Raw genomic sequence first — 19,994 nt, 5'->3', positions numbered from 1 at the left:
ATTGTTGATGAAATTAGAATATTTAGGGGGGATAAAAATACGAATAATACTATTAATTACGATGGCAACAAAGATCTTATCCTCCTTATATCTACCAGGAAATCTCTCTACATAATCACAGAACTATTTAGACAAGGTTTCAGTACATAGTAACCAGCAGCTAGCGATTGTCTCCGGGGTCGGTTCTTTCCTCACACCATCATAAATCACAGGTCGAGGTTTCCCCAAACCTAGTAGGGTCGCATAGGCTAGAGCTCCCTTCGTTTCATAATCTCATGTAAATAGTCGAATTTTATAGTGCTGGTAACTAATCTAAACCGCCTACATAGACAGGTTAGAGATTATATAGGCGATGCCCCAATAACGTATAGATTCAAGCATATACAATTACCATCCCGCTAGCGCAGAATAACCCTTCATTAACGCCACTCAAGGGCCCTAGCAACAGTAACGCCTAAGCTTCGGCCTTAGCAATTTCGGTTGGCAGCTCCTTAATAAGACCATACTCAAACATATTTATTATAATAGGACTATATATTCTTTTCCCTAGCACCCGATGCTTCGTATCTAATGACTAGCAAAAATGTTCTTTCCTTTTACCTTAAGAGATCTCTACTTCCTTTCATCTCTCAATTACGCTTCTCTTCTCGGGTTTTCCCTCCTTTACCTCGCGGATCTACTAGAACTATAGTGTCTACTCCTCCTTCCTCCCCCCGTAAATTCCCCGATTCTAATTTTGTAGCTCTAAATACTACCGGGAAGATCGAGGAAGAGACTATACCCTCCTATAATCTAGAGGATTATTATCCAGCTTATATCGGCGAGGTATTTAATTCTAGGTATTAGATTATAGGAAAGCTAGGCTTCGGCGTAAATTCTACTATTTAGTTATATCGGGATCTTAGGTAACGATCTCTCTACGATTTATCTTACTAGCTATAATCTAGTCTAATATATTAATAGGGGACACCGATATCTCACACTCAAATTACGCGTTCGAACAAAAGGACATAATCATCAGGACCAGGATAACGATCATGAAATCGCGGTCTCTAACCACTTAAAGAGTTTTCTAATTAAACATACTAGAAAGAACATAGTCCGTAAAGTTCTCGCTTCCTTTAATATCATTGGGCCTAATGGAAATCACGAATGCCTACTTTATCAACCACTTAGGATAAATTTTATAGAGCTCCTCAAATTACTCCCTAAGAATAGGTTTTCAAAAGATCTAAGTCAAAGGAGTGTCCAGTACATACTAATCGCCTTAGATTATCTACACCGATGCGATGTCGTTCATATAGGTATATAGTCAACAAGACCATAGCTATCTACTTAGAGGCTAACTAGTTCGCAGATATTTCGCCAAATAACGTGCTCCAAAGTATACAGGACGACTCAATCCTTCTACAGATGGAGCGAGGTGAAATAGAACAGCCAATTACTCGGAAGGTCCTTAACGATCGTACTATATATAACTCGCGACCAATGCCTTTTACTACAGGTCTACCAATCCTCTGTAATCTTGGTGAGGCTAGGGTCGGTAATAAAAAGCATAGAGGCGATATTATGCCCGGCATTTACCGCGCCCTAGAGGTAATCTTGGAAATAGATTGGGATTCTAAGGTAGATATTTAGGCGCTTAGCGTTATGGTAAGTGCACCTTTCGCAATTGAAAAGAATAAAGCTACCGCCTAGGGGTTTTCACTTGTCTTAATATCTCGGAGTACCCGGCTAAATCGGACAAGCCTATTAAGCCAGCTAATGAAACAAAAACACAATATATCGAGGCTAATTTTATTGAGTCTAGACATGGGACCTTCTTAAAGGCGGTAACTTATTCTTCGCAAAGAAAAATCGAATGCTAGATAATAAACAGCATCTCGCGGAGATAGTATCTCTTTTAGGCCCGCCACCTCCAGAATTTCTCAAACGGAGCAAAAAGTCCGAACAGTTCTAGGATAGTCAAGGTATTACATCGAAGTCACCCTTAGGCGGTCATCTATTAACCATTCGCTTCTCCCGTGGTAGGAAACTAGAAAGGCTCCAACCCGATTCCAGACCAATCTTTCGAAACTCGCGAACGGGTGCTTAGTACTAATGACCAGGCCCTTCTTTTACAGTTTTTGCGGAGGACGTTACGCTAGATACTAGAGGAGAGACCCGTTACGGAGGAGCTAGTTTTTGACGACTTCTTAATGCAACCACAGGTAGCTTCGTAATCCATTTCGCAATACGAGAGTAATCACCTATTTTACTTGTAAGCAATTACTTCGCTACGTATAGCAATCGTAGATTCGTCTAGGTATATAGACTTCATAGAAAATTTTCGAACAATTTTGCCATCAATAAGATAAGCGTCGCCGAAGATTTCGTGATGTAGTGCAGGGTGCTAAGGCTTAATCGACATCTATTAGACTCCAGCTGGCTTAGAAGCCGTAGGAATAGCCAATCTGCATATTTCCGATATTTTAACCGTATTCCTTCAAGACCAGGGCGTATAGTTATTGTATTAAAATAAGGTGGCAACATCGATTTCTATTGCAGGGATCACGTGGAATAAATTCAGAAAGCTGATCGGGTAGCGCACACCAGCCGCGGCCCTACTAGGTTTAGCCGACTCAGGCAAATCGATAGGTTACCAGCGAAGCATAGATCTAAACCCGGTTTACAGCCCAACAACGAATCCGACCCCTCCTCGAATACTATAAGTCCACATTTCGAAGAATATTAACATCCGCCTTCATCACAGAATAGCTCTCATCCTATCTATAAATTTTACATCACTAAGGGCAAATTAGTCAAAGGCCTTTAAGCGCCACCCTAAACGAACCTTTCCGTGACGCCTTCGATCGCATAAGGGATACCCTAGATGGTAACGGTGGAAGATAAAGTAGATTTCGGTAGATGATATTATAGGTAACGATGAAAAGCTAGAGGAAAAGGTTACAAAAGAAGTAAGCAGTACACCAGCCAACGCGTACGCAAGAGGATGACCATTTTCAGACAGGGACGCAAGTCAGGATAGAAATCAATGAAGCAAAGACCTCAGATCCCGCACCAGTACCTCATTCGATACGCGCTATTTTAGTGAAGGTGAACGGTGGTGAAGGAGCAATTAGAGGATCAAATAGTTTCTTCTTACGGACGGGACCGGACAAGAGACAAGGATATAATATTGTGATAATAGATATAGGCCAAATATGCGTGCTATTTAGTAAACCTTTAATTAGGTACTTTCGAGCTCTAGGATAAGTTGTTACCGAAATTTATCAAGGCCAAAGTCATCTTAACCGAAAGTTTAAGTCTACCATTCAGACCTACGGATTTAACATTAATAGATAGGAGCGGCACACCATTCTATAGACAACTAACTACTACGTCCGGCCAACTCGCTTTATATTCCTATAGGAAAGTCAAAACATCCTTAAATCTAATAACGATAAATAATTAATACGTAGGGCTAGGTAGAATCGGCTCATAATCACTCAATGCGGACGATATTAGTATATCTTCAGCTAAGCTAACTAAATACGTATACATAGGGTTGAGACTACTACCCTCGATTTCCTTTCGTTTGCTAGATATATCTATAACTATTAGTCGTTTAACTAAGGTAATTAATACTAATATTGTACCTTACGCGTCCTCTCCTAGAAAACGTTTCTTCTTAGAACGATCCTATATAAAGGGAATGTCCTTACAGAGTTAATCTAAGATTCGACTCAATCTAGAAGGATATGGAACTAAGCTCCACTACTTACGGTATTGTGTAAATGTCTACTTAGGCTGAATACGTGATAAGTCTATAATGGGAATTGCTAAAGCGCACAAGAGAAAGGCGCCTAAACCCAGTTGCACGTAAACATCGACCAAAAAATTACGTGCTCGCAGTCTCCCATAACGATACTGAAGGGTGCCCTAGGTGCTTTTCAGGGGTTCTTCCCGAAGTAGTACTGCGCATACATCGAATGCTAGCGTCTAGGATGACAACAAAGTGTGAGAATCGTCGTTAAAGGTGTCCAGCTCTACTATTAGCCGGTTAATCTATATTTGGGAAAGATTAGGCATGGCGGAAGGGATAGATTAAAAGAAAAGATATTAGTATGTAAAAAAAAAGGTGAAATAATTCGTTAGTTATTTCATAAAGATTAAAGAAGATTAAAGAAGATTAAAGAAGATTAAAGAAGGGATTTAGCTTAGCATAAGTTAGATTTAACACTACTTCGAGTGATAAGATGTTTCATGTCAGTCTTTCATTTAATTAGCTTTAATACTAGAACTTGGGTTAGGGGTAAGCATATATACCTATTCCACATTTAGGATCCTCGCAAGAGACTTTTAAGGGTCCATTCAATGTCTAGTATCCGCCGTGAGCCAATATGCAGAGAATGTCAGCCTACTCCTTACCATCGCCAGCATCCCACTCCACCACTATATCCAGTCCACTTAGCTTAATTATACATTGGTAAGAGCGAATATATGCAAAATTACTTCCATCTTTAAAGCTATTACGGGCAGCTCCCTACCAAAGGCGACCCGAAATACGTATAAAAATTTATAGTCTCCACGACTAGTTAAGCGATTAGAAGCGGAAATACAGGTTCAAACTCCCTCCAGGGCTTATAAAAACTAGGTAGGGTTAGTATATACAGCTGCTAAAGGCTGATAGAATAGCTAACTCATCAAAGCGACGATCAATAAAGGGCTACACCTTGTTTCCTAGCCTATCGACCTCAGTACAAGCCACCAAGATTCTATATGGCAGCTTCTCTACTAGGCTCGCCAAATAGAAGCTAGTATAATACCATTGCCGTAGAACCTCTTAGCATAAGCAGGGCAAGGGCTCACCACCACGCGTTCTCAAGCCACGATATATCGCGACCTAGGTTACTAACTAACGAGGGGGCCGAGGTTGGTCGCGACTACCATATCTACTTGAGAGAGCCTACACACCATTTTAGGATTAAGATTTAGCGCTGGAGGGGATTGGTAGATAGCCAGGTCTAATCAGGCTACATTAGTCGAGCTTGGAGGATCTAGATGCAAGCGATGACACCCGTTATTCTTTATTAGCACCCATACAATGACCAGTTATCAAATACCTATTGTAGTCAGTCATTAGATCCCCTCTAAAACACAGTTCTTAAGAGACGCACATCTATAGAGTGCGTGACGCCGACTCGGTCCTATAATCCCGTGCATTGTGGATGAAAGTATTATAACGGCCTATAGACCGTATCAGATGTATTATCTAGTTCTAGCACCTACATGTCGTCTAGGGGGACCTTTTATACGAGCCATAGTAAGAACGCCTTATTTCTAGACAAAGTATAGTCAACTTAGCTCTCGGGAGGGCCAGAAATACATCCGTCGTTTATTAACACTCAGTAGTTAGGAGCACATAGTAACAAAAGCCGTATACTATAGAGAAGCTATATTATACTACTCTCATCGCGGCTATGGGTAATGTATCCCGTTAGTTGAACAATAGCCAGGAACATATAGTGTATATACAATATACATATCGAACGTAGATAATGGGAAATACCTAGCTCCATTAAGAAGTATATAAACACTCTATAGGTATATAAACTCCTATTTCCACCTTTTTCTAGATATGTCCCTCTACTAGCTTCAGCTCAGCGCATCGCTCCTATTACCATCCATACACGTACACATAGTTGGACACGCCCCTTCTCGACATCTTTCCTTCAAGCCAGCCCTTACCCTTCTATATCTTTTCCCATGTCAGACAAATCGACCGAGAACCCTGGAGGATCCTCAGAACAGCCTTAAAGGAAGAAAGACTAGGCTTCCGCCGCTACTAATAGACAGGCCAGAACACTTTCTCGTCAAGACAAAGTTGGAGACTCTTTATCGTCAAATTTCAACTTCGTTAGGAGCTTACCCAACACCTAAGCAAGCAATTTAGAATACTAAACTAGCCCAAAATAAAGGTATAACCTTTTCTCCTTTATTCTCATAACCCTCTATTTACGGGAATATAGAGTCTATATATTAACATAACTATATATGCGAATAAGTAAGTCTTAGGTAGGAAAGATTTTATTACGTTGCTTTCTTGGACAGCCTTTAGAGTACTCTTACTGTCTCACCCCTATACAATTCGACATTACTACTTTCGAAGGCTACATAACTAGTCGGCACGTTTATCTACAAAGGGGCCCTCTTTCTTACCGTAATATCACTATATTGATTTAAGACCTCATTCGGCCGGCTACTATTTTCGTAGTAGCTCATCAAAAAACAGGACTAGTCTAGATTTAGGACCCTTAACCCATTTCCCCTTCAGAAACTATAATTCGGATAAACTCGTGAGGACTACAGAACTAAATATCTACTCCTTCAACAGCTTTCAAACGATCACGATAATGGTCCTATCCACCGTAGGTAGCGCTTCATCTTATATGCGTCCAATTAGGCCTATCCATTACACCGTGCCCAAGCTAGACTAAAAACGTGAAATAATGGGTCACGTAGGATAACGGTAACCGACTATACGGTTCTAGATCGTTTTAACAAGTGTCGTGCATACCCATTACCGATCCTCCATCGATAACCGGGAACGGGCAATAAATAGATTGGAAACGAAGGACAAAACTAGAGAAATTTATTCCTTTACACAGTACCAGATATTTACGCTAGCTATAAGATACTAATCGCCGCCCTCGGTGTTTCCCTCTAAGCCAGGTTATAGACCAAAATTTCCCTTCAAATCGCAGAATGTTTATCATTCGTTCCTCTAAAAACCCTAAATTTCGGAAGCTTATCGAAGAGTTTCAACTACGCGCCGAAGATCTAAGTGCGATAGAAGGGGAGGAATATACCTACCAACTACTGGCTCGAACTATGGCCGAGATGCCAGCAGAAATAGTCGCAGTAGTCAAGTTCTACACTACGACGGTACGTAAAAAGGAAGGAGCATAAATTAAACCCGTCTAATTAGAAACAAAGTATAAAGCCATCGTTGCCCACCGACACGGTGGGCCCATTACCTACGTGAGCGGTCCGATTGCCCTCTAGATGTCAAAAGGCTGCCGTCGCACTCCAGAAAATAAACTTCTCGTGGCGATAGTCACAGCGAAGCCCCTGAAGACACCACAGGATAATACTCCCATCGAAGACAGTCTCTCCAAAGGTCCTCTAGTGACTCCTACACTACAGAGCAATAGCACAGCGCATGCGAAAAAGCGTTCTCTAGTATCTAAAGAATTATCCGAGTCCCTAGAAGAAGAAATGGAAATTATAATCGAAACAGCCACGAAAGGGAATATGCCACTTATCTTAGACACTACCGATATTCTAGTCGTCGACGGGAATGAGTTCATCGCCGTGAAGAAGGGTAGTATTAGCACAATTAGTAGTCTGTATCGAGGGTTGGGAGCGAGTCAAGCGGAGGGAAAGAGAGCGGAACCATCGGCACCAGTTTAATATGGAGTCGGTACGCCAAATATTAAATTGCCTAGTTGGGATGGATGTAACGGCGGTTCGAATATATTTGGAAAATCCGTAGAACCGTAACTAAATCCGTTTACGTCGTCGGCCGCATAAGGCTACACAAAGTTAAATGTCTAGCTAGATGCGAAGCCCAACTCGCCTACATCCCCAACCGGGGGACGAGGTATAAAGTTAAATGTCTACCCGTTCAAATAATTACCCTAGTCCTAACCAAAAGTTGCGTCCTTACCAGCCGATGTCGGGTCTTAATACATAGGTACGTAGCCATCGTTCTATTCGTACATAAGACCTCTTAAGAAGTCTCCCTTAGGTATGTTTGCTACGAATTGTGAGCGCTGGGGTAGAAGCTACGATTCATAAGTCGCACCTCGCCGAGAGCGCTTCCGGAGTGGCTTCGTATAATCGATAATATTATTTCGTATATCCTAGTGTCTCGGACTATTTGCAAATAGGGATTATTGGACTTAATCACTACTTGGATTTATGCCCGACATCCATAGTGCATCGAACCTTTTAGGACTCCTCATTTCCGTTACTTCAGAGTTACCGACGTTCACCTCTAGTACAAAACTAATCTAGTCTCCGGGAATGACAGCGCTCGACGGGGCTAATCTCTCCAAGATTTCACCAGGATTATCCGTTAATAAGCTCCGAGGGTTACCACTAAAGGTCACCGTTGTGCCAGTAGGTTTATAGTCTCGAGTGTAAATTAGTAGAGAGATTTCTAGCCCGAAATATAGCGTACCTTATAAAGCGATGTTGGCTAGGATTCCTATAGTAGGTGTATTAGCCGTCGTGGTCAAGCCTAGAGAAGTTCCGTGAATGTATATCTTGGCTAAGATAAATAAGCTACCTACCCTATTGCGAGGAAGATACGCCTAGGGAAGTAGAGCGCGGCGTAGACGCAGCAGAATTTTCCTCCGCTAGTAGGAAGACATCCCGAAAGACGGCCGCGTATATAGCCTCATAGCTAAGAGATAGTTAATATTAGTACATCGGTACGGATAGACCCTCACCTTAATTCCGCCTTTTAACTTATATCTCGGGGAAAATCGAATATCTTAGCTGGATTTTTCAAAATAGTTAAATCTATCGTTTGAAAATGTTCCACAACATCCGAAACGACTAGTCTAAATTAAAAGTCGGAGAGCGAGTCGAAGCTCGTAAAAAGATAATTTTAAACTATAATTTGTCAGGAGTGAGTATAACGACAAGGCTAGGAGACGAACTTCCTAACGCTAAATATATTAAATACGACTGGCCAGGAAGGCGACAGACAATACTATTAACCACTCGAGCTATGTCGCGCCGCCGTTTTCGCGTGGTTTTCGACTCACGAATAGTCTAGTCGATTATCGAGTCCGAGGCTTTCCTCATAGGAAGAAACTCGACAATAGAGTCCAGAGCGCCGACATTAAAAGTAGCACACTATCGACGGAACTTCAACACCTTACTAGATACTTTACTGTCTCCCTAATATTAATAGGCATCCTCCAAGAATAAGTACCGAATGTCTTCGTAGGAAGTATTCGAGTTATCCCGTCGGTTAGAAGGAAGCTAGGATTCTCTTTACGTCTCCCCTCTAAGGAGGTCGATAATAGGACTTCCATCCTTTAGATATTACTTAATCTCTCCAATACCTTTCTCGATCTTTTAGATAAGGGCATTAGCATAGGTTTCTACGACTTTCTTTAGCTCTATAAGTACTAGGTTAGGCGTCGTTAGTACGGTACTTACTACGTTAGCTCCATCTCGTGTCTCCTTCTAATAGTTATAACAAAAACTCACCAAGATCCCGGAAAGGTATGAAACCGTGTCCTACGAAGCGCTTACGGTACATTAACGACAATCTAAGGATACAGACGGCCTAACGTGCTACTAATCTCGTTAGCAAGGGCACTTAGCACTTCGAGATCGCAGCAGCAACAATATGCTTCGTGAATAGTAACCGCAAAGAATACACATCTAGGCCATTCGGCAATTAATAGAGGTTAAATTAAGATAGTAACTAGGGCGGCATGCCAGGGACCGAGTCGGAGTGGTATTACAGCGTAATGCGCCCGTTCTCGATTAAGGACAGGTGCAGCTTATTCGGATTAGAGAAGCACTAAATAGTCGTTTTGCTTACTATACCATGCCATAAGAGTAGCAACGAACGCATCCATCGTTGTGCAGGGAAGCATGTATCCGAATGAGAAGAGTAATATTACTAGGGAGATAAGTGCTCCCCATCGTCCAAATACGCCGGCTTAGCTTTTATAGGGGTAGTTTCGAATTTTAACATTCGAAACCACCCCTACAAAGTTAGGCCATTCGCACAGCCTAGTCAACCTCGGGGTATTTACGTTACTATCTTGCCTCCAGGTTCGCTTATAGTACCCATAAGGCTCGGATAAAGAATTTACGACAACCCCTCAACTTCTTTAGCTATTAAGCATACCGAATGCCTTCAGGCTATCGTCCTTCAAGTTACCCGGTTTCTATACTCCTCGCCGACTTTCCGTCTTCTACATCAGTCCCCAGTCCAGTTTACTAGCGCTGCTCCTACTCTCCCAGGCCTTTTATATACAGTCGTGCCAAATTCTATCCAGTCATAGAGTAACTTAGCACGGATTCAACCCCCCTCTACCTTCGCGCGAGCACTTTAGACACGAATCCATACATATAGCCACGAATTAGAATAGATACGTCCAATTTTACTGTATAGGACGAGAGCCAGGCGAGACATCCACGACCTCGATATAGTCTCGTCGAAGCGAAGGACTAGGCTGAGGAGCCACCACTAAAGGCCCAAGTCGCCATCCATCTAAGATCACCTCCATGTCTGGTAAGGAAACTCCCCTAGTCCGCCACATTACCCTCCACCTCCCGATATATCCAATAATGATCCAGCTTTCTTACCATAGAAGGGCTTCGACTTATTTATACTTAACTATCGCGAATTTCCGATCTAGTTACCTTGTGTCCTATCGACCCTTACCTTATACCATTCGCTTTAGCACTCATTGCCCTTCACCGCTATCAATCCTAGATGGAGAATACGAAAAAGAAATCCAAGATAGTGATAATCGGGTGCCACGAAGTAGGCAAAACGGCACTCGTCGAGCAGGTAAGGCGCTATCGATTTAGGAGGCGCATTCTAAGTCTACCATACAGTACACTTTAGGCCGGTTTGTGCAGGTAACACCACAACACACAGGCTAGATAACCTAGACGACCTACTAGGTACTTATTACTATTAATAAAGTACCGATAGAGGTTTCCATTATTAACACCGAGGGCGATCTCTTTAACGTTCGCGACTATAATACTATAATGTTCGTATTTAGCACTATATCTAGAAGGTCTTTCGATGTCATCGAAGGCCTTACGAGTTAGATAACTCTACTTCGCCGGTCAGGATGCCTCTTCGCTTTAGTCGGCACTAAGACCGACCTTAATCCGTAGTAGGTATTATTTAAGGAAGGCTCATCACTAGGTTAAATAATAGGAGCAGAATACTTTTACATCTCGGTTAAAAATCTCGAACGGGCTAAGTTACCATTTACGTCTCTCCTTAATCGGTTCGTTTAGCCTTAACTAGACCAACGAATCTAAACCGCGATCGAGAAGTTATCTTTCTCCGCGCTATAGAACTAGTTACCTTTAGCCTCCTATTAGACTCCGCGAAGGAGTTAAAGTCGATTTTAGGTAGCTAAAAAGGTAGACACTCGATCTCCTATCTAATCCATCATCGTTTCTTTCCTACTTGCCGAAGAAGCATTCTAAACATCGATAGTGACTACTTCTTTACATTAACGCCCGTTCTTATCGTCTATAACCGTATAAGGATCACTATACTCGTAGCGAAACGGGGCGCTCCTCTAAGGCACTAAAAACGGGGCGGCTTAACCTTTAAATTTACTTATAAGAGGGCTAAGGAAAGGCTACATATAGTATATAGGACTTCTATCCAGCGCTAGCTACGAATAAACTTCTAGAGCTATTTTCTATACTATTATAAGTATATAGGTCTTATTACTAGTTCTATATATACTATACTCTACTTCCTTTTTAAGCGATCTACTTTCCTAGTACTAAAGCTACGTTGCTCTACGTCTAATATTTTTAAGTATAGATTCTCCTTCCTATTCCCCGCTATGTCTTTCTTTACCTTGCACCTATGACGGCGGTATAGGTTAGCGTTATAGTAATTTATTAGGCCAAGATTATTACGAGTTTAGTACTAGCTACGGCCTAGCGGAACTAAGCTACGAAGGGTATAAGGATAGTGTATAGACTTCCGAAGTATTAGCCTAGGATAAAAAGGTATATTTAATAAACTAGCTATTAGTGCATTTTAATCTAACGGATAAGTATAATACTACCCAATCTAGTACTAATAGGGCTAAGCCTCTAAGGAAGAAAAGAAAGGTCTAAGGAATAGGAGCTACGGAGGGTTAATACTTTTAAATTTCTAGCCTTACCGATTATAATTATTAGGAGTAATCTTTAAGGACTACCTCGCTTTATATATATATATAGTTACCTAATCTCGGCTATTCTACTCTTTATATTTCGTACACTTCTAACAATATATAATATTAGCTCTTATGGATACTCCTTCTAGGGACCGCTAGGCGCTAGATAGCGCCCTCTTCGCCTTACGTCTACGTTTAGCTTATAAGGTAGTCTAGAATCTAAGCGATCGCCCTTTCTCCGATAAATTCCTTAATATTACTAGCTTACCGTCTAGTAGACTATAGTACGCTAACCTACTAGCGACTAGAAACTAAGTACCTAGGAGATGGAATGCTACTAACGGGCTATGTCTTCTAACGCCTCGGTAATATAGTATAGCGTAAAGGTGTAGTTCAACGCCCGCCTACGAGCTTACGCGAAGCATCGAGTCGAGCAACCTTAGCCTAGGAGGAATACAAGGTCCGGAAAACTATATAGGGGTTTTGCATTCGCTAGTAGCGATTCATTAATAGTTAACGCCTTAAGTAAAGAGTATATACTACACTCTACTCGATCTATTACATTCGTTATTCGGAATATAGTCAAGGCTTTCTAGGTATAACTTTAGTAAAGTCGGTAGAGATAGGTCGTTTAACTATAATAGCCTATAGTCTCGTAATAGACTATTAGGGTCCCTTATTCGTTCCATTATCCGACCCGGCACTATTAACCCTCCCGTATCTCTATAGTATTCTTAACTAACTTCCGAACCCCCCTAAACTAAAAATAGAGCTTTTCTATAATTAACGTAGGTTATAGACTAACTAAGAGAGGTAGACATTCGGTACGAGAATACGCTATTTAATCGACTTTAGCTACTTTCGATACCTTCTAACCAAGGAAGGCATTTAGTATATCCGCCCAAGTTATTAACCACCATCTTTAACGAGACGCTATATTATCTTACTCGGAAAGAGGAGATTTATAATCCCCTACGGGAGTTAGAAGTCGAGACGACCTCCCGAGAAGACCTAGTTAAGACCCTAGTAGAGGTACTAAAGGTTTATTTCCTACCGGAGTAATCTACCCTCGAGCGTAAGGTCTCTCGTCTACGCACCGTTTTCCTAACCACTAAACTAGAATATAGCCATTATAACGCTTTAGTACTCTATAACATCCGGTAGACGGACTATCTCTAGGACCCGATCCCTAATTTTCCTATACTCTAGGACTACATCTAGCGTAAGACTATAGAAGCCGATAAATTAGCCGAAGTTCTCTTTTATCTACTAATTAAAGTAGTAATTATAGACCTCCTAGTTCCACTCCTATATTTACCCCCTCCAACCGGACCTTACTAGTCATACTAACCTTAGGGAGTAACCGACGCTTAAACTCGGTCTATATAGCTCGCGAAGACTCTCACTTTTGTAGATTATTTTAAGCTACTCGAGTAGGCTCGAGGCATCTTACCTCGGCTCGAATACTTTGTAAGTATATAGGAACGAAACGAAACGACAGCTTAGAATATGGGAAAGTGGACGGGGATATAGACTTAAGTTTAAAGTACTCTTAGGTAGAAACCTATAGAACTAATATTATCTACTTAACTTTAATTAAAGCGGTGCTTTCCTTCGGCGTACTTAGGAGTATTTAACCTATAAGCATTGCGTCTTATAATTATCCTAAAACTATTACTTCGTGCAATTTATTTTATTCGGTTTCTATATATCTCGTCCTTTATTATTTTAATTTCCTAGCGTTTTAGATAATACATTATTTTACGTCGCTCGAGGACTTTTAAAAGTTATCTTATAACTACTAGTAGATGGCGAATTATATAGCTAATAGTATAGAAATAGATCTAGTAAGGTTACCCGTAGGGCATCTCTAAGACTACATTTTCGATGATGATATCCTACTCGACTCTACTTTCCTCTATAAATAGTGGAAAGGTAAATTCTCTAAATCCGAGAAATCATTTATTCCCTAACCTAAATTAGCTTAAGCTACTATAAGTAGCAAGACTCGAGAGGCTAGAAGTATACGATCTTATAACCTATTTTAGAGAGTCTAGAGTAGTCTAAGCCTTATATAATCCGTAATAAGTACTAATTTAAAGATTTTACAACTTCGATACTATTACGATTCTAATTTAATTCTAATTAGACACTATAAGACTCTATCCCGAAGAGTTCAGCCACCCCTTACTTTAAGATTACTAAAAGTCTTCGAATAAGGCCATTAAGGTCCCTCTTTAAATTTTACTAGGACTATCTAGTGTCGTAGTTCGACTAATTTAGTGCATCGATCCTCTATTTCTATAGGCTATAGTAATGGCAACTAGAACATAAGTTATAGCCGCATCTACGACATTAATATATCGCCCGGGTTTTCGTAGTACATTTTTAGCAACTCCATTGCAATATAGTGACATATAGATCGGTTATCTTTAGAATATTCGTAAAAAGGATAGTTATCGTAAGTATAGAGTATATAATACGGGTATTCGCCGGCTATAAACTTAAGAACTTATAGATAATTTATAGAGTAGGAAACCCTATATCTATAAGTAGTCTTATTAAAGTATATATTCATAATTTTAAGGCTAAATAAGAGTATACAATATATACATTTAATACGTAAGAAGGTCGAAAGAGTTAAGAGCGGGTAGATAAATAGTAGGGAAAGACTAGACCTAACGCATCTCGGCGGACTAACACCTTAGCCTACGGATATCATTTTATCATAAAAGCGTACTCCGTACCGAAGTAGTAGGGCTTTCTATATATATTTACGTAGGATTAGCTTAATGTAATAGGCTATAAATGTGTCTCGGATGATTCGTATCTATATACATTAAAACCTACTTTTGATCGATCGTACGGCGTTTTTACCTAGGTGCATATAATACGTCGGCCTAAGGTAGTAAATAAAGCTAGACCCTTACCTACCTTTGAGGTTCTAGCTCGCGCTTTCATCCCAACGCATACGGAAAGTATTTTCCTAGGTTACTAAACAATAACGATAACTCCTAAGGCCAACGACCTTAGTTAGACGATCTAAGTAAGGAGTAAGAGCGCTGGTAGTCTAAACCCATCACTAATTTAAGTAGTCACCTAGTGTTAATTCCGTATACGCGAGCCCCCGGTTCGAGTTCCTAACCCAGTAGGACAAAAACAATCTAATAAAGCCATTAGGCGTAATAGCGATGAACTCAGTACAACAATAGTAACGTCGGAAGTACTCCGGTACTCTAAGGAATACGGCCGTCGCTATACTATATATAGTAAGAACGGTACATCTCCCCCCGTACGATAGGCGTTTTCAAAAGACTAACCCGGCTAGAGTCCTTATTCCTAAATAATGAGTAAGAGTAGGAGCATTTAGAGCTTTTCGACCATGAGATTAGAGAGGTGCTTAACCTAGACTTATACTATACTCCGGTCTTGCTATCCGGTGCACGAGTACTGGATATTAGGACGGGAACTAGGAACTAGGCTATAAAGATTAGAGATATAGATCTAATATACGTAGTTATCGGCGTTAATATTAGCATAATCTAACCTATATAGGTTCCTACGAACGTTACATTCGAGATTTTTAATGTGGAAGCTTAATGGGAATGGAGTCAAGACTATAGATTTATTTTCGAACGCTAATTAGCTAGTTCGATTATTAATTAGTCTTAACTAATTCGCCGGTATCACGAGTAAGGCATAAGTCTAGGTTGTTGAGATTAACGGACGATGCTAACTTTCTAGTAGGAATCTAGAGGATAAAGGATAGGTAGAGTTTTAAGAACTAGACTTAAAGTATTTTAGCTAAGATAACTCCATAAAAGAGGGGAATAAGGTTCTTAAACTATATAACCTTTAATCCGAGGCTTTATCTAACTTAGGACGAAAGCTAGATATAGGAGACTATATCGAAGAACTCCTACACTAGTACGGGTTTTAGAATATTATGTATCGCCGCTATCTAGTTCCCCTAGGGATATAGCTAAAGGATAAAAAATAGGTAGGGATTTATCTAGACGAGGATATATTACTAATATACTCCTATAGAAATTAATCGGTTATTTTCGGCATTTAGAATTTTCTACTAGGCTAGATAGGTAGATCCGTAAATCGTTCTATAAAGGACTAGGATGGGACCTAGAGTAAGTTTAAGTATTTCTTATGGAAGTCCGTAAGGATATTCGGAGGCGAGATGTTTATATAATGTCCACTCTATAAGTTAATTCTCCTAGATTCCTACCTTTACTCACCTACACTCTAGGCATATAATCTATAGGTAAAAGATAGCGTAACCTTCTAGGATATAGGCTTATAAGTCGGACTTGTTTTTCTTGTCCTAGAATGTTTAAAGGTATATATCTCCATCTTAGCCCTTTCTTTTTCCTAAGACCTTATTTAGCCCCTTAATTAGATTCTTGTTTCGTCTTATTAACCATAAGATTACAATATACATAGGTTCTCTTTCCTGCACGATAAGTCTTCCTTCATTTCGTACACGGCGTTTCTTCCTTTATTAAGACGAATTAATCTTAATGGCGGGACTCTCGCACTAATGGCCGGTTAAAGTAGACGTAGTTTCCTTTAAAGCTTAATGGATAGTAACTAGACGACGTTTTGGATTTCTATATTGATTATGACCATCTATTTCTAAACCTAAATTTTACGTCGATAAACCTTGATACTTAATTGTAATTCGGACAAAATTAGCTAGCTTAACCGAAGTATCAGTGTCTACGGCTATAATGTAAGATCATGAATTTCGTAAGATAAGTATATATAGACGAAGAGAAGGAGAAAGATCAGCGTTTATAGAGAGAGTATTATAAGGCTAATTACCGAATAAGGTAAATATTATAGTTGAGAAAGAGTTAAGACGTCGCGCTGTAAGGATTTTAGATTGCGCTTTAACGATTGGAACCCCTAACCGGTGAGGAGGCTAGAGCATGGTGGTCTTCGGGTAACGACCTATATATGCTTTCGAAAGGTTCTACCTGCACCAAGAACGCACTGTCACTAAATCTACCCGGAACTACGTAGACTTTCAGGTAGAGAAATGCTTAGTTAGTCCCGCGTTAGAGAGTTGTGAGTTGGGATCGCTTTATCAATATCGAGGTATAACATAATGCTAGGCTTTTCATACCCTGTTAGCTTTCGTCTTAATGCTTATCGGGGCGCTAAACCTAAATATTAGGCACTTTTCGGTGGCTCGAACGTGCTAGATATCTATACCCGAACGGAAATATAGCCTATTAGTATAAAATGCCGTGTAAATAGGTCCCTCTAAACGTTATCTTCGAAATCTACGACATTAAAGCCTAAGTTTAGGCCGACCGTTGTAAATTAGAAGCTTATTTCGAACGAATCAGCGTGTAAGACGTTCCTTCCTTCGTAGGGAGATAAATAGTTTAATAGCAGCCTTTAGGCGATTATAATCATTTAAACTATATATAGTCGTCCTAGAAGTATTATGGATAACGCGTTCGAGCTTTAAGCTACCGCGTTAATTCTAACCTACTAACATCTAATTTCTACTTTCGCGCCGATAAGATAACCCTTAATCCTTAGGTGGAAGCTGAATAGTAGCTATAGAACTTTACGTAAGGATTAGTCGGCGCTATAAAGAATCGGTAGCCCTCTATTACTAATCCTAGGCAAAAAGGCGATAAAGCCGCTAGAGGGAGGCAATCCCTATCACCAATAAGTCGAAGGTCTACTACACCGTAACTTTTACGCCTAATAAGTAGAGAAGTACCTAATAGACGTACGTAGAGTTAATTAAAAGGAGTCAATATATAAGGTACCTATATAGAATAATATACTACACTAGTTTCGGATAAGAACCTAGCTAAAGTCTAGGTAGCGAAGTAGATTAGCGAAGTAAGCTAATAGTATTATTCTAGGTACTTTATAGTTATATATAATATACTATAGGTATAATTTAGCCGTTCCTTTCCCCCCGTCTATAACTTTCGCCGTCTAGAGACCCCCGTATAGTCTCTTCCTCGACTTCGCTAGAGTAGTAGGATATCGAAGGGGCTTCTTCACTACTTTAGGCTATTTTTTACGTTACCTTAATCGAATAATCTTATTAGTTAAGTTACTTATCTCTATACTCTTAACCCTTAATAGCCTCCCTATTTAACTAGTTGGTAACTAATATTACTATACACGCTATATAGTTACGGGAATCCTCCGAAGTTTATTCTATACCTTTAGTAACTAGCTGAATACTATGTCTAAGACTGCGCATCGGTCCGTAATAGATGTCCTCCTTATGAAGGACCTTTAGTTCATAACGGAAGAGGATTTGTTACGTATTAATAGCTATATCGTATAGGGCGCGTTTTCGCCCTACGTCGTCCTTACTCTTCCACCCCGCTAGAGGTCCGTGTACTAGTTTCTCTAGCTAGCGTACTACCTTCCTTTAGCAGCCGAGGGTCTAATTAATCGATATAATAAGTATATTAAGGGCGCTAACTACGCGCTATTACGCGGCGAGTCGATAAGGTCGGTTAAGGTCACTAAGGGTAATAAACTATTCTATCCGGCTCTCCACTAGATCTCTAAGTATATAGACCTTAAAGACGAGTCGGACGTAGTACTTAAGACTAAGTACTCGGGGTTAAGAAGCGAAATTAACTACGACTTCGTCCTCGATAAGGGTATCTATACGTTTACGGAGAGGGGCGTTATTTACGTCGCCGAGTATACAGCCCTAAAAAGGAACGAGGAGTCTATCGAAACGATTACCTTCTTATACTATTTACAAGACGAACTAAAGTTCGGGCTTCTACTAAACGATATTAACTAAAAATAGCTTACCTAGAGCTCTATTAACACTATAGTTATTTAGGCCTTATTCTAGTATTATAGCTCTTAGGCCTTATAGGGCGAGCCGCACGAAGAAGTGTCGCGAAACCTTAAGTCGGTTATCCTTAACAAGACGGTAAAAGTTAACCTAATTAGTAAGTTAGATAAATTTTACTAACCTAACACGTAGAGTAAGTACGATACAATTAAGTCGCCCTACTATTTTAGTCTACTCCTATACGACCGTATAGGGACGGATAAGTTGTCTCGTACCTATACGCTAGCGGCGCACTACCGTATACGCATCTACTATCTCTCCCTCACCGAGCCCGACCTACGGCCGGGTACGCTACAGAATTTACTCGAGGTAATCTCGCCGAATTCCATCTTGCTACTCGAAGAGATCGATTAGATTATAACCGCGGCGCCTACTTCGGAGGCGAGAGCGTAGACCTAAGTTACGGTGGAGAACGTCTTTACCGCCCTAGATAAGCGCGCTAAACGGGACGGCATTACTATTATAACGACTAATAGACGGTCTAAGCTCGATAGGCGCCTCATCCGCCCGGGCCGCATCAATAAATAGATTAAATTCACGTACGCGAGCAAGCACTAGATCTACGATATATTTATACTATATTGCTGGTAGGCGGACACTAAGGTCTACTCTAAGGACGAGGTCCACGATATAGCCCTAAAGTTTAAGAACGCGGTGCCGTTACACCGGTACATAACCGCCGACATCTATAACTTCCTTATTAAGTATATAGCTAAGCCGGAAGCTATACTTACTAATATTAATAAGCTTATCGACTACGTACTAGCCATTAATCGTGACGCAGACAGGGAAGCCGATGGTAACGATTGTCTAGCATTAATCGAAAGGGACGACGATGAAAAGAATCTCCCCTTTAAGTTTAACGCCTTCGATAGAGAAGAGTTAGAAGCCGCTCGCGCTCGCACAGCACCTAATATTAATAAGCCGGAAGATTTCCGGCTCGCTATCTCCGCGCTCCTTTCACGCCTTCTTTACCTCCCCGAAGCTATCTATAACGCGTTGTCGGATCCATCCGAGTATATTAAGTTCGACCCCCATCGAAGTAACCCTTATAGACTTAACTTTACTAAAAACTAAGCTATCTACTATCTCAACGGTTAAGTACACACCCCGGGCCGCTACCTAAGTAGATCGGGACTAATGCTAAAAGACACTAGGTATTCCGGCTAAATTAACGAATATAA

The 19,994-nt window shown here is 40.6% G+C and overlaps 1 protein-coding gene across 1 annotated transcript; it reads left to right on the top strand.

Annotated features, from left to right (window-relative positions):
- Positions 1-18,966: 18,966 nt before the first annotated feature.
- Positions 18,967-19,164, top strand: A1O9_09439 (uncharacterized protein; the record flags this gene model as incomplete). Its single annotated transcript, XM_013401409.1, has 1 exon — positions 18,967-19,164. A coding segment is annotated over one exon (198 nt), but the record flags the coding sequence as incomplete, so codon positions are not given.
- Positions 19,165-19,994: the final 830 nt, after the last annotated feature.

This window comes from Exophiala aquamarina (genome assembly GCF_000709125.1).
Source record: "Exophiala aquamarina CBS 119918 chromosome Unknown aczIA-supercont1.10, whole genome shotgun sequence".
Lineage (NCBI taxonomy): Eukaryota > Fungi > Ascomycota > Eurotiomycetes > Chaetothyriales > Herpotrichiellaceae > Exophiala > Exophiala aquamarina.
Note: the sequence above shows the minus strand (reverse complement) of the source record. Positions and strands in the feature narration are given on the sequence as shown.